Here is a 12,937-nt window from a genome sequence, read left to right as displayed (position 1 = left end):
TATACGCAGGCCCAAAGGCATGAGTCAGCCTGCACAATCAAACCATTCATTTTACCCCTGAAAAACTAGTTATCAGAATTCCTGCTTGTGCGCAGGGCTACTCCGTTCTGTTTATACTAAGCCTCTACAAGCTTAATATATGTTAAAAGGTTTTGCCATAGTGAGAATTAACAAAGATTTAGGCAAAATAAAGGTTAGATTTGTGCTGGGGTCAGAGCTGAGATCCCCTGGAGAAAGAAGCAGCAACCCCAGCAACCCCCTCCAGTATTCTTGCCTGGGGAAGTCCCCTGGACAGTGGGCTACAGTCCATGGGGTTGCAAAGAGTCAGACAAAACTTAACACCTAAACAACAAAACAACAACAGAGGTTGAGTTCTAATATTATTGAGTAAGTTAAGTATACAAATTATATGATTGCTGAGGTAGGTGTGATCTTATAGATGTGTCAAATATACAATTATAAGATATATTGTCAGCACTTTGAGGAAATATTTGAGACCATTTGTCAACGTATTCTTAAAGTTGTTAGGTAAATTTGCCCTGAGACATTGATGAGGATCCTAAATCCACTCTTAGCAGAAGCATTTGGATTTGACGATTATAAATTCACTGGCAGTCTTGGAAGAAATGACATCGGCAGCATAGTGTGTCACAGGTTTTTGTAGAAACTAAACAGGTATAGTGAAGTGAAGTCGCCCAGTTGTGTCCAACTCTTTGCGACCCCATGGACTAGTAGCCTACCAGGCTCCTCCCTCCATAAGATTCTCCAGGCAAGAGTACTGGAGTGGGTTGCCATTGCCTTCTCCAGGGGATCTTCCCAACCCAGGGATCGAACCCGGGTCTCCCGCATTCCAGGCAGACGCTTTAACCTCTGAGCCAAAAGAAGCCCCCAATTCTAGACAGCAGTAACCTAGGAACTTTTGGCTAGAGAAGGGTTGTATGCCTTCCTTCTTCTTGGGATCGTTGCTCACTTCTGGGTACTTGAAAGAAGCCCCAGGAACCTCATTGCACAAGGTTTGATGAGACGCTCAAGTGACCCATTGTAGGGCACTGGCGCAAGTGTTTTGAGGTAGTCTGTGTTGGCATTGTTCTGACAGGCTTCAAGGAGTGAGTTCAGTAGGGGATCAGCTGACAAGTATGGGTTCTGACCCTGCAGGCAAACCATGGGGACCCAGAGGGGAGCGGCATTTGGATCCTTTGGCAGTTCAGAGAGACTTGATGAATGGAGACCAAGCCATTTGGCTCCTTCTCTGCAGCAGTCTGCTGTGCTATTAAGAACTCTCCAGACTCCCCAGGCCTTCTGTGGTCCTAGATGCAGAGCAGGAAATAGATTAGCGATAATGTCAGCAAAGAACCAGCCCAGCAGGGCCGTGGGGGGAGGCGCCATCCTCGGGCAGCTAGGGGTCAGAGATGCCAGCTGTCACCGGGCTGATGCACTGCAGGACTTGGAGAAGAGCAGCACCCAGTCGCCAGCATCTCAAGCCCCACAGACACTCAGTGAGCAAGAATGGCAGGCCAGGGGGCAGGTTTCTGCGCATCAGTAAGCATGCCCCTGAAGGACCCTTCCAAGCTGCTCTGCTCCGAGGGGGCTGGAAGCCTAGAAGGGATGCTCTCAGGATAAGAACAGAAGAAATCCACAATCCACATCACAACTGGAGGCATGGGAATTCAGATAGACTTTTCTGACAGTATGGAGAATGCTAAAGAGTGTGTTCAGGGGGTGCTTGTACTTCCCTCTTAGAAGCAGAGTCCATGGTGGGCACCAACCCATTCCAGAGCAGAGGGCCAGGTGGGCCAGCCAGGAGATGGCAGGGGCAGGGAGGGTAGGACCTCATGGTTCCTGGTGTTAGACTTTGGTGTCCACAGCAGCCTGATGGGGACTCGGGGTCTTTGGCATCCAGATACCCCACCAGTCTGATTCTGTTAAGTCCCAGATTTTAGCTTCCTTTGGGTATCCCTTTCTGATCAGTCAGGAGGAAGATGAAGGCTTCCCTGGTGGCTCAGTGGTAAAGTATCTGCCTGCCAGTGCAGGAGACACGGGTTCGATCCCTGCTCTGGGAAGATCCTACATGCGGCGGAGCAGCTAAGCCTGCGGGGCCACCACTGTTGAGCCTGGGAACCACGGGTGCTGAGCCCAGGTCTGAAGCTCCTGAAGCTTGCATGCCCTAGAGCCCGTGCTCTTCAACAAGGGAAGCCACCACGATAAGTAGCCCACGCACAGCGCAGCTAGAGAAAAGCCCGCAGAGCAACGAAGACCCGGCACAGCCAAAAGATCAATAAATAAAAATTTTTAAAAAGAAAGAGGAAGACGAGAGGCTCTGTCCATTGAGCCTCGCTGGGGAGAGGAAGGAGTCTGTAGTAAAAGCGGTTTGTCACTGAGCAGCGTTTGCCGCCGGGAGTTTGGGCACATTGGGTCTGGTGTTTGGAGTGGAAGCCTACAGAGCAGAGGCAGGCCCTGAGAGGGAGTAGCAGGTCAGAGCTGGTCAGAGGTGGGACCCCACATCTCTTGCTATTTCCACCCAGTTCACGCTCAGAGATTCGCCTGGGCCGCTCTGAGAGCCTGAAGGGCCGGGAGGAGATGAAGCGGTCCCGGAAGGCGGAGAATGTGCCCCGCTCTCGCAGTGACGTGGACATGGACGCCGCCGCGGAGGCCGCCCGCCTCCACCAGTCAGCCTCCTCATCTGCCTCCAGCCTCTCCACCAGGTGGGCGGGGCTCGGGGGAGGGCTCCGCCCACTGGTATCTTGGGGACCAGGCAGCAGAGGGTGGCTGAGAGTTGACATTCTCTCCACAGGTCTCTTGAGAACCCAACCCCTCCCTTCACCCCCAAAATGGGCCGCAGGTGAGTGATGGGTGTAGCAGCGTCTCTGTTAGGTGTCCCTGACCCAGCCGTGCCTTCTGCTGGCCTGTTGGTGGTACAGCTCCTCTTCCTGGCCCCCTGGTTTCCCAGGGCCCAGGACAAGCAGGTTGGGCAGGAGAGTGGGGACACACCCCACATTTGACCTCTTGCTCCGTGTGGCACTGAGCCGCCACCTCTTTTACCCCAGGAGTATCGAGTCCCCCAACTTGGGGTTCGGCACAGACGCCCTCCTCCCTAACCTGCTAGAAGACGATCTGGGCCAGCTGTCTGACCTGGAGCCAGAGCCAGACGCCCAGAACTGGCAGCACACAGTGGGCAAGGATGTGGTGGCCAGGCTGAGCCAAAGGGAGATTGACCGGCAGGAGGTCATCAACGGTGAGACCAGCTGCCTCTCCCTACTTCCACGCTGACTTGTGTGGCAACAGGTGCAGAGCACCTCGGACACAAAGGGTGGTAGAGAAGAGAGGGTGGGGCCTTAGGGGCACAGCCGGCCCATGCTGTGATTCCTGTGAGGACCGCCTGCATCCTGGTCTTCAGGAGAGGTCCCAGTATAGCCTTGCTGATGGCTGTCCCGCTGTCTCTCTGGCCCTCCTTATCCCTGCACCTGCTCAGAGCTGTTCGTGACCGAGGCGTCCCATCTGCGCACACTCCGGGTCCTTGACCTGATCTTCTACCAGCGGATGAAGAAGGAGGGCCTGCTGCCCCGCGAGGAGCTGGCCCGGCTCTTCCCCAACCTGCCTGAGCTCATCGAGATCCACAGTGAGGAGCCCCCCGCCCGCCCCCACCCCCGGCCAGATTTCTGCCCACATGCCAGGACCCCCGAGCACACAGCCCCTGCCTCTCCTCTTTGGTGGGAGAACCTGAAGCCAGCATTCCAACTCCCCCACGAGTGAAGTGGCTCCCAGACCCTGCCCGGACAGCACGACCCTCAGAGCCCTCTTCCCCCGTCACCAAGGGCCTGGCCACGCAGCTCAACCCCAGGCGCTTCTGTCTTCTCTCCTTGCCCCAGATTCCTGGTGTGAAGCTATGAGGAAGCTCCGGGAGGAGGGCCCCATTATCAAAGAAGTCAGTGACCTCATGCTGGCTCGGGTATGGCTGCCCAGGCCCCGGGGAGGCCTTGGAGGAAGAGGGGGAGAGGTTCCAGGCAGGGGTGTGAGGTGGGCTATGTGGTGTCCGTTCTCCCTGTCAGTTTGACGGCCCTGCCCGGGAGGAGCTCCAGGAGGTGGCCGCACAGTTCTGCTCCTATCAGTCCGTCGCCCTGGAGCTGATCAAGACCAGGCAGCGCAAGGAGAGCCGGTTCCAGCTCTTCATGCAGGTACGCTTGGCCTCTGCTTGTCGCCGCTGAAAGCAGCCAGTCCAGTCTTGGTTCAGTGAGGCTGAGGGGGAGAGTTGACCAGGTCGACCCATGATCTCCCAGGCTGCCCCGCTGGCCCCCAGCTCCAGGCACCCTGGCCTCCCCTCTCTGCCAGAGTCGGTGACCAGCAGTTCTGCTCCACCCACACCGTCCCCGGCCCCTTCTTCAGAAACACCGACATATAACTGCTCTCGAGACAGAGACACCAGACTTGCCATCAGATGGCCCCACTCACCTACTAGTGCCTGTATTTACTCAGATGGATCTCAGTTTTTTTGTCTATAAAGTGGGAATAGTCCTTGCTTTACGTGGTTTGACCATATCCCTTTCTTGGGCTGTTGTCTCTCTCCCCCCCCGCCCCCAGCTTTTTCCTAAATATCAAAGCAAGAAGCTGCCACCATCATTTCTGAGTGACTCTTCTGGAATTAGGACCTATTTAGCATCTGTCCCATCCTGTGGGTCCTGAGCCCACAAGCCAGCTCCTAACCCAGGCTGCCGTCTTCCTCTGTGTGCCCTTCCACGTAGGAGGCCGAGAGCCACCCTCAGTGCCGGCGACTGCAGCTGCGGGACCTCATCGTCTCCGAGATGCAGCGGCTCACCAAGTACCCGCTGCTGCTGGAGAGCATCATCAAGCACACGGAGGGTAGGGCCGACAGGCGCCTGGCCCGCAGCCCGGCTCGGGCACAGGCCTGCTCTGTGGCCTTAGCAAGGCACTTGACCTCTCTGGTCTTGAGGGTCTCCATCCCTGTGTTCTTACGGTCAGTCTCAGAGAAGATAACCACTGTAACGTGCTTTGGCAATAAATAAGGTGCTCGGCACAGGAGGAGGTACAGGCTGCCGCCGGCCTGTGTGGGGCCTCTGTGCAGATGGGAGTGAAGCCTCTGATGATGTGGGGTTGGCACACAGGGCACCTTGGCTCCTCTGAGGGGCATGGTCCTGCACCAGAGGTTGTGACTGGATTTCAGTCCCATTCATTCCCCCTGCTCTACTTCTCTGGGGGCGTTGCGATGCACAAAAGATACAGCCGTGCATGGTGAGTTACTCCAGAGGAGTAGGGGACCAAGCTGAATAGGGAGTATAGCCCCAGGTCGTCACTGTCCCTGGGATCCCGAGCACCTTTCACCACCCTCAAGTTGGAGATGTTGGCGTCAGCGTGGAGAAGTGGGAAGGACCCGCACCCCGCTATTCTTAGAGGGAGGCGCCATCGCTCCCTCAGTCCCCATCCGTGTCCCCACACCTGTAGAGCCAGTTGTAGCTAGGCAGGAATTCCCAAGAGCCATCAGTGTCTGCAGAGCAGAGGTCTGAAGCCTATGGATCCTCAGAATATGTCATCCTTATGTTTGAGGTCCAAGTTGGCCAGGTGGCATATCTCCACCATGCCCGTGATGTGTGACTAGCTGGCCCCGGTGGCCCGCTAACGTGGGTCGGTAGCCAGCTCCTGGCAGGCTCTGGCAGACTCATCTGGCAGGAGCCCTAAAAACCCCTCGTTACCCTGTGGGCAGGCGGCACCTCTGAGTACGAGAAACTCTGCCGGGCCCGGGACCAGTGCCGGGAAATTCTCAAGTATGTGAACGAAGCAGTAAAGCAGACAGAAAACCGGCACCGTCTGGAAGGCTACCAGAAGCGCCTGGACACCACCTCCCTGGAGAGGGCCAGCAACCCCCTGGCAGCAGAGTTCAAGGTCAGGGCCCCACAGGCACACACACTTCTCAGGCCTCCTCAGGAGCAGCAGTCTGCTCAGACCTGGAGAGTACTAGGGGGACGAGACCTGTGCCCAATTGTAAAAGGGCGTGTGATGAGAGCCCTGGAGTTGCACAGCACCGGTTACTGTTGTCACCTTGTCCCTAGACAGACAAGGGCAAACAGCCCGACTACAGAGGCTGGATGTGAGAACTCAGCCTGGGAGAGCAGGAGGTGGGAATAGACTCAAGGTAACAGTGAAGGCCGTGTGGGAGGAAATAAAGCTGAAGGCACGGGCAGGACCCCCTTAGGAGGATCAGCAGCGTGGGGTAGGGGGTAGGGAGACCCCCGCCAGGGCCACCAGTGTATCCCCCGGCACAGCACGTGGCCCGTGACCTTGCAGTTGCCTTTTTACTTGTCTGCATCCCCCACAAGAGCGTGAGGGCAAGGGACTAGTTCTTGTTCACACCACCGATGCCCAGCACCTTAGCATAGAGTCTAGGTTTTCAGATGCTTGTTGAATGAATGGTGTCTCTTTAACAGAGTTTGGATCTTACAACCAGAAAGATGATCCACGAGGGGCCTCTGACCTGGAGGATCAGCAAGGATAAGACCTTGGGTAAGCGCCAGGGGCCTGGGGCCAAGAGGGAATCTAGGGCATCACCCGTGCTCTTCCTCTCTGGATCATCAGCCCTGTACCTGGCGCTCTTAAGGTAGCTGGGAGGCAGCTCCAAACACCACTGGGGTTGAGAGCTCAGGGCACCTGGAGCACAGCATGGGGAGGGAGGACCAAAACCTAAGCAGGTCACCAGACTCCAGGGCTTCGCAGACCCTGAGGACGACCATCCAGGAGCCTCTGGTGTCCCAGGTGTTGGTGAGGGCGGAGCAGGTGGCGGGGAACCCCTCACCAGCACCGCCCTCCTCCAGACCTCCACGTGCTGCTGCTGGAGGACCTCCTGGTGCTGCTGCAGAAACAGGACGAGAAGCTGCTGCTCAAGTGCCACAGCAAGATGGCCGTGGGCTCCTCAGACAGCAAGCAGACCTTCAGCCCCGTGCTCAAGCTCAACGCTGTGCTCGTCCGCTCGGTGGCCACAGGTACCCACAAGGAGACGGCCCCAGCTGGCCCAGGCCCCAGGCCATGAGCCCTGGTACTCACGTCCAGTGAGCGCTGGGTGATGAGCCTACTGGCCTGCCTGTGTGGCTTTCCTTCTACCCTGACTCATCTAAGCAGGAAGATGTGGTTCAGTACGGGGTAGGATGGGGATGAAGGTGGACAGCCTGGCGCAGGCAGGATGGGATGTGAGCACCGAGGGTGGCCTGAGGATGAGGAAGCAGAACTGGGCAGAGACGAGTAGGACATGCCTTCCTGCTGCAGGAGGGACAGGCAGAGTTCACACCCACAGGCCAGAGCCCAGCCCCGTGCTCGGAGCATGTTAGTGGGAAGCGGAGCATGTACAAGAAGGGCTCTGGGCTCACTTTCCTCAGCTGTGGCGTGGGGAGTGATGCAATGCCTGTCTCTTGGGGGAGGTGGAAAGGGAGGATGGGTGTGATGTGGTTTTATAACCCTCAGCCCTCACCGTGAGGAAAGCGGGAGGCAGCGACTGTGAAAGTGGCATTAGAGGAACCAGAATGGCCTCTGCCCTTCTGTAAGTGGAACCCAATGACCTAGGTTCAGCTAGCGCTGCATTCTCCATCCGGTTGAGGGTCAGGGTTTCAAGTCCACACTTTGTCAGCCGACCCAGGCTGCAGTCATGCCTCTGCCGCCCCCAGTACAGACCCTTCTGCTTCTGTCTTCCGCACAGATAAACGGGCCTTCTTCATCATCTGTACCTCTGAGTTGGGCCCACCTCAGATCTACGAGCTGGTGGCTTTGACATCATCAGACAAGAACACGTGAGGATTGCTGGGAAGCGGGGCAGTCCCGCGTAACTGCCATCCCCGTGGGACCAGGGCGGTGTGTGAGGACTTGGACAGTGAGACCAGGACTGGGCCCAGAGTGGTTAGAGGATGGGGCCTTGACACAGAAGAGGGAGATAAGACAGACGCAGAGAGGCTTTTGGGATCGCCATCCCTGACCCCATGAGCGGCCTGTCCGAGGAAGGAGGCGCCACCAGCGGTCTTCCAGCCAGCCCGCTGCGCCTCTCCTTCCTCTGGCCCTCTCCCTTCCCTTGGGTGGTTCTTCTCTTTCTCTATCAAGTGTTTTAAATGCCCGCATTCTTCAGAGGTGTTTGCCTCCAAAACTCTCATCTCCACCCCACGGCATCCACCCGCCCGTGTTCCCGACAGTAGCCAGCCTCAGTAGTAGCCTGTCTGACCCAGAGGCCAGAGACAGCTTGGGCCAGACAGTTTCTCGGGGCGTTCATCTGTGACTGCGGATGGCGCTGCCTCTTGGGAGTTACATTGAGCGAGAACAGAATGCAGAGCGCAGAGCCTAACAGTGTTGGTGTTCAGCAGTTGGTAGCTGCGAGTAACATAGACCCGCCCCAAGTGGGGCAGCCAGTCAGAACTGCACGGGCGGCGGCCCCCCCACTGGGCAGAGGGTCCTCAGGGCAGGTTCTGGCAAAGGGCCTCGCAGCTCTGACTCGGGGTTGGTGGGGGAGACGCTGCTCCTCTGTCCTCTTGTCGCCACCAGACCTCTCTTTTCCTGCCGAGCAACAGGTGGATGGAGCTCTTAGAAGAGGCTGTTCGGAATGCCACCAGGCTCCCCGGAGCTGCCCCGACACCCATCCACCCCCCGCCCCCAGGCCCCCAGGAGCCAGCCGACCGGAGCCCCACACCCAGCAGGTACGCAGCCCTCCAGGCCCGCTCACCATCCCCACTCCAGGCCACTCGTGCTGCTTCTGAGCACTTCCTCCCTGGGCTGGACAGCCTCAGCTGCCAGGTGTTAGCGGGCAGGCGGAGTAAGGCACGCCTGCACCTCCACCTTCTGTCCCTGCCTGGCCTTCCCCGCACTGCCCTGCTCAGACTGTGCCTGAATTGTGGGGGTGGGGGGCAGAAGGCACCCACCCTGCTCTCCAGGTTGCTCACCAGACAGCAGGTCTGAAATCTAAGCCACTGCGTTCCTGGGCCCTGCTCCTGCATTGCCCCGTGAACTCAGGCGGCCAGAGTGGAATTTCATGACGTGGCCACCTCCCAGCTGGCAGAGAGCCAGAGCTCCAGGCAGGCAGGCCCCTCTCACCTTGGCGGTTTCTCCCTGCAGGGCAGGACCAGATGACTCCGAGGTGTTCCGTGGTGAAGCGGAGCCTGAGGCAGCCCCAGGAGGTAAGTCCCTGAGCTGTCTCTGTGGGGGCCCGATCCAGCTCACTCTCTGTAGGCACAGGTAAGGAGGTGGCTGGGGTGGTGGGAGAGAGCTATAAAGGGCCATAAGAACAGAGAAAAGCAGAAGGAGGAAGGAGGGCTGGAAGAGGAAAGAACAGGCTCAACTGAACAGAGCTTCCCCCTGAGGAGGAAGAGGGGGCAGTCGGGTAGAGTCTGGCGGCTCCTGATGGAGAACGGGATGCTCTTAGAGATGGGCTGGCACGGGAATCCTGCGGGTGGGGGTGGGGAGTGGCGCTCAGAGGGCTGAAGATACAGTCAGTAGGATGGGGTCGACAGGGGCTCGAGGGTCCCCAGCAGAACTCTTGTTGAGTTTTTAGTGTGAAGTGACTTACCGCCTCAAGTTCAGAGAGGACTCTCCATGAGCAGGCCCCCTGGCTGGGTCTGTGTTCGCTTTCCTTCCGCTGGAATGCCTCTCTTAACTCCCGCCCCACTTCAAGTCTTTGGGCAGATAGATCGTCAGCTTTGCACCTAGTGCCTTTGTTGACCACTCGGCTTAATACCAGCGTTCCTGATCTCCCATACCCCCGCGTGTGGTTTTTTCTTTCCTATCGCACTTCTTAGCTAATTCATGTAGTTAATTTACTTATTTTCTTTTTCTCTGTGTTCGTCAATTAGAATTTAAGTTCCACAGGGCAGGGACCTCTGTTTTTTTCTGCTGATGTGTGCCAGGAGCCTGGGACGGTGCCTGGCCATGATTGAGGCTCAGTAAACACTGTGGAATGAATCAGGCAGTGTTCCTAGCCCCTTGAACCCGAAGCTGGACCTGGGATCAGCCTGTACATGCCCTCCCTCTTTCCTGGCTTTACACTGTCCTCCCATCCGAAACAGGCATGGGGTGCCCGCAGAGGGTCCAAGGGAAGCACTCGGCCCTGCTGGCAGATGCTGAGCAGGAGGGCAGCGTGGAGGAAGAGGAGCTGGGGGCGCTGCCTCACTCTTCTGCCTCGCTGGACAGCGAGCCCAGGGGAAGCAGGACGAGGGACCCCATCCTCCTGCCCCTCCCAGGCCCTCTGTTCATGGAAGGACTCGCCGACGCAGCCCTGGAGGACGGTGAGTGCCTCCTGGCCCTGGCTGTCAGCCCACAGTGCCCCAGCAGCTTGGCCAGCGTCAACAGGCCCGTACCCCACTCGGCCTGCTCAGAGGCTCGCCCTGAGTTGTGCTCGAGGAGAGAAGGATGCAGAGAGACCGTTGTTGTTCCTGTCCCCCCGCCCCAGCCTTCAGCCCGCCCCCCAGCTGGTTGGCCAAGGTCCCCCAGCTCCACCCTGTGACTGCAGAGGCAGTGTCACTCGGGGGTGGGGGGGGTGGGCAGGGAAGGGAGCAGCAGCCCCCCGCCTCCTCTGCACCCACCCCCGCCATGGCCAGGTGTGCGGTCCTGTGTCCAGGAAGCCGTCCCCCCGTTTCCCCTCCAGTGGAGAACCTGCGGCACCTGATCCTGTGGAGCCTGCTGCCTGGTCACCCCACGGACCCACGAGCTGCTGGGGAGCCCGAGGACGACCTGACCCCTACACCCTCCATCAACAGCATCACTTCGCACCCCTGGGACCCAGGCTCCCCAGGGCGAGCTCCTACTGGGGCTGAAGGGGACAAGGCCCCACTCTCGGGGCCAGAGTGGAGCCAGCCAGGGCAGGAGGACATGGCTTTGCGTTCTCTGGAACAACTGCCCCCAAGGACCAGGAATTCTGGGATCTGGGAATCTTCCGAGCTAGACAAGAATCCGGAGGAAGAAGCTTCAAGCACAGAGGGCACAGGAAGTTACAAAGTTGTAAGAAAAGGTAAAGTAAGTTGGGGTGTCCCCTGGGGGGGCACATGGCCAGCTTTGCTAGGGGAGCATTGAGTCTTCCAGCTGGCTGCTTCCCGCGCCCCTGTCTGGAAGCCCTGTGTGCAGAGGTTTGTCCTGATCCTGGGCAAGATGACACGCTGACATCGTGAAAAGGCTTTGGGGTCAGACAGCCAAGGTGCAGAGTCCTGGCTCCGTTACTTAATACCCCTGTGACCCTGGGAGAAATTCTAAAGCCCCTCTGGACTTCATTCATTATGAGGATATCACTGTGGCACAAGTCAGAGGGCTCCAGCTGGTAGCTTTAGAGAGCAGCAAGGAAGCGCTGATGTGTGAGGCAGAGGCAGGGTGGGTCTGGAGGCAGAGCCAAGAGGAGGGGCTGCAGGACAAGGCTGGGGAGCCGTGTGAGACTGGGGGCTCTGGTGAAATGAGCAGGGAGCTAGGCGGCCCTGGTTTTAAGACGGGAAAAGCCAGGACTGGCTGGGACGGGGGTCGGGGCAGGTTCGTCTGGCCAGAGCTCAGAGGACAGAGGGAAGAGTCAGCTGAGGAGAGGGCAGCCTGGTCTGAGGAGTGCAGCAGGGGAGGAAGTGAAGCGCAGGGTGCTCTTGAGGGGTGGGGGGCGTCCACACCAGTGCCAGGGTGTCTGCTTTCCTCCCCCAGTGCCCAGCTCTGCCTCCTTTTCCAGGAGCATTTTTCTCTCCACCTGCCCGAGGCCTACGCTCTTTCCTGGGTTTCTGGGACCTGGCCTTCCTTTTCTCTCCTCTGGTGAATTGGTGAATTGGTGGAGCGGTTCTCTGTGGCTCCGCGGGGTATAATCATGTGTGATCGTGTGTTTACTTTGTTCTTCCTTTTCTCTTTTTCTTCACCCCCCGCCCCGCCCCGCCCTGCCCCATACCCGCCTCTTCTTTCTCCCTCTCCTTCCGGCTCATCTCCCTTCCCTTTCCTTCTCTCTCGGTCTCTGCTCTTCCTGGTGGTGGTGTTGGTGCAGCGGAGGTGGCAGGCAGCAAGGTGGTCCCTGCACTACCAGAGAGTGGCCCGTCAGGGCCTGAGCCACCCGAAGCGGAAGGCGGAGCAAAGGCTGCGGGTAACGAACCTCTCCTTGGAGCCAGAGGCAGGCAGGGCTGGAATGGGAGCCCTTGAGGGCAGAGCTGGGCTTCCAGGGTTAGACCCCTGCCTGCAGTCACGTGGACACGCACCATATACACACTCCCTCAACTGTCTGGAATCAGAGAGAGTAGGCCGTGGGCCTCAAGGTGGGGGGCCAGACCTGTGCCAGCCCCTCTCCGAGAGCTGCACAGGCCCCTTTCAGAGCAGCAGAGTGAAGCAGCTGTGCTGAGTTACAGGAGGTGGGGGAGGTGAGCGCAGTGTCCTTAGCCTGACCTTCTGAGCCCCCTCTCCCCCAACACCAACCACCACACTAGTCAGTGTCACTGTGGAAAAGGGCTTGCGAGGCCTTCCAGGCTCCTGGACATTTACCTATACTGACTGTCCTGTCAGGGACCCTCGGCATCTTTCTCTAGCTGTCCCTGACCCCCTCTGATGAGTTGAGGTATCTCAAAGATCACGAAGTAATTGGCCACTGGAGAGGGGGCTGTGCTGAAGTTCAGCATAGCCTGAGATGGGGCAGAAGAAGGAGGCGCCCAGCCACCTCCTTCAAAAGCACCTAAAGCCCTTACGCCCCTCTTCACCCTTCCTTCAGGGAATGGGGGCCACTGCGGTTTCCCAGAATAAACGCAACCACCCTGCCCCTTCTCCCTTAACCTCCACCACTAGCTCCTTAGTCTTCCCCTGGTGTGGGCCCCACTGGGTAATATCACCATCTCGAAGGTTCTCAAGGCGAAGGGTTTTGGGAGACTGGTAGGCAGCTTGAGGCCAGCCTGCTCTGAGCTCATGTGCAGTGGCTTCCCTGGGCCCATGGGTCAGCCTGGGAAACACTGAGGGAGCAGAAGACTGC

At 58.3% G+C, this 12,937-nt stretch overlaps 1 protein-coding gene across 11 annotated transcripts in view; it reads left to right on the top strand.

Annotated features, from left to right (window-relative positions):
• Nucleotides 1–12,937, top strand: part of ARHGEF11 (Rho guanine nucleotide exchange factor 11) — a 112,224-nt gene that overhangs the window by 97,008 nt on the left and 2,279 nt on the right. For 10 of the 11 annotated variants that reach the window (XM_027976632.3, XM_042255782.2, XM_027976628.3 and 7 more), the window contains 16 exons: nucleotides 2,523–2,702; nucleotides 2,792–2,839; nucleotides 3,045–3,232; nucleotides 3,470–3,616; nucleotides 3,867–3,946; nucleotides 4,047–4,172; nucleotides 4,737–4,854; nucleotides 5,714–5,892; nucleotides 6,435–6,510; nucleotides 6,819–6,986; nucleotides 7,694–7,784; nucleotides 8,550–8,675; nucleotides 9,091–9,152; nucleotides 10,038–10,256; nucleotides 10,616–10,978; nucleotides 11,972–12,067. In XM_027976632.3, coding sequence (XP_027832433.1) covers nucleotides 2,523–2,702; nucleotides 2,792–2,839; nucleotides 3,045–3,232; nucleotides 3,470–3,616; nucleotides 3,867–3,946; nucleotides 4,047–4,172; nucleotides 4,737–4,854; nucleotides 5,714–5,892; nucleotides 6,435–6,510; nucleotides 6,819–6,986; nucleotides 7,694–7,784; nucleotides 8,550–8,675; nucleotides 9,091–9,152; nucleotides 10,038–10,256; nucleotides 10,616–10,978; nucleotides 11,972–12,067 — 2,267 coding nt within the window. The remainder of the gene's footprint in view (nucleotides 1–2,522; nucleotides 2,703–2,791; nucleotides 2,840–3,044; nucleotides 3,233–3,469; nucleotides 3,617–3,866; nucleotides 3,947–4,046; nucleotides 4,173–4,736; nucleotides 4,855–5,713; nucleotides 5,893–6,434; nucleotides 6,511–6,818; nucleotides 6,987–7,693; nucleotides 7,785–8,549; nucleotides 8,676–9,090; nucleotides 9,153–10,037; nucleotides 10,257–10,615; nucleotides 10,979–11,971; nucleotides 12,068–12,937) is intronic. The other variant, XM_042255791.2, reaches the window with a different exon arrangement.

The sequence above is a fragment of the Ovis aries genome, chromosome 1, assembly GCF_016772045.2.
Source record: "Ovis aries strain OAR_USU_Benz2616 breed Rambouillet chromosome 1, ARS-UI_Ramb_v3.0, whole genome shotgun sequence".
NCBI lineage: Eukaryota > Metazoa > Chordata > Mammalia > Artiodactyla > Bovidae > Ovis > Ovis aries.
This window is presented reverse-complemented; position numbering and strand designations above follow the sequence as displayed.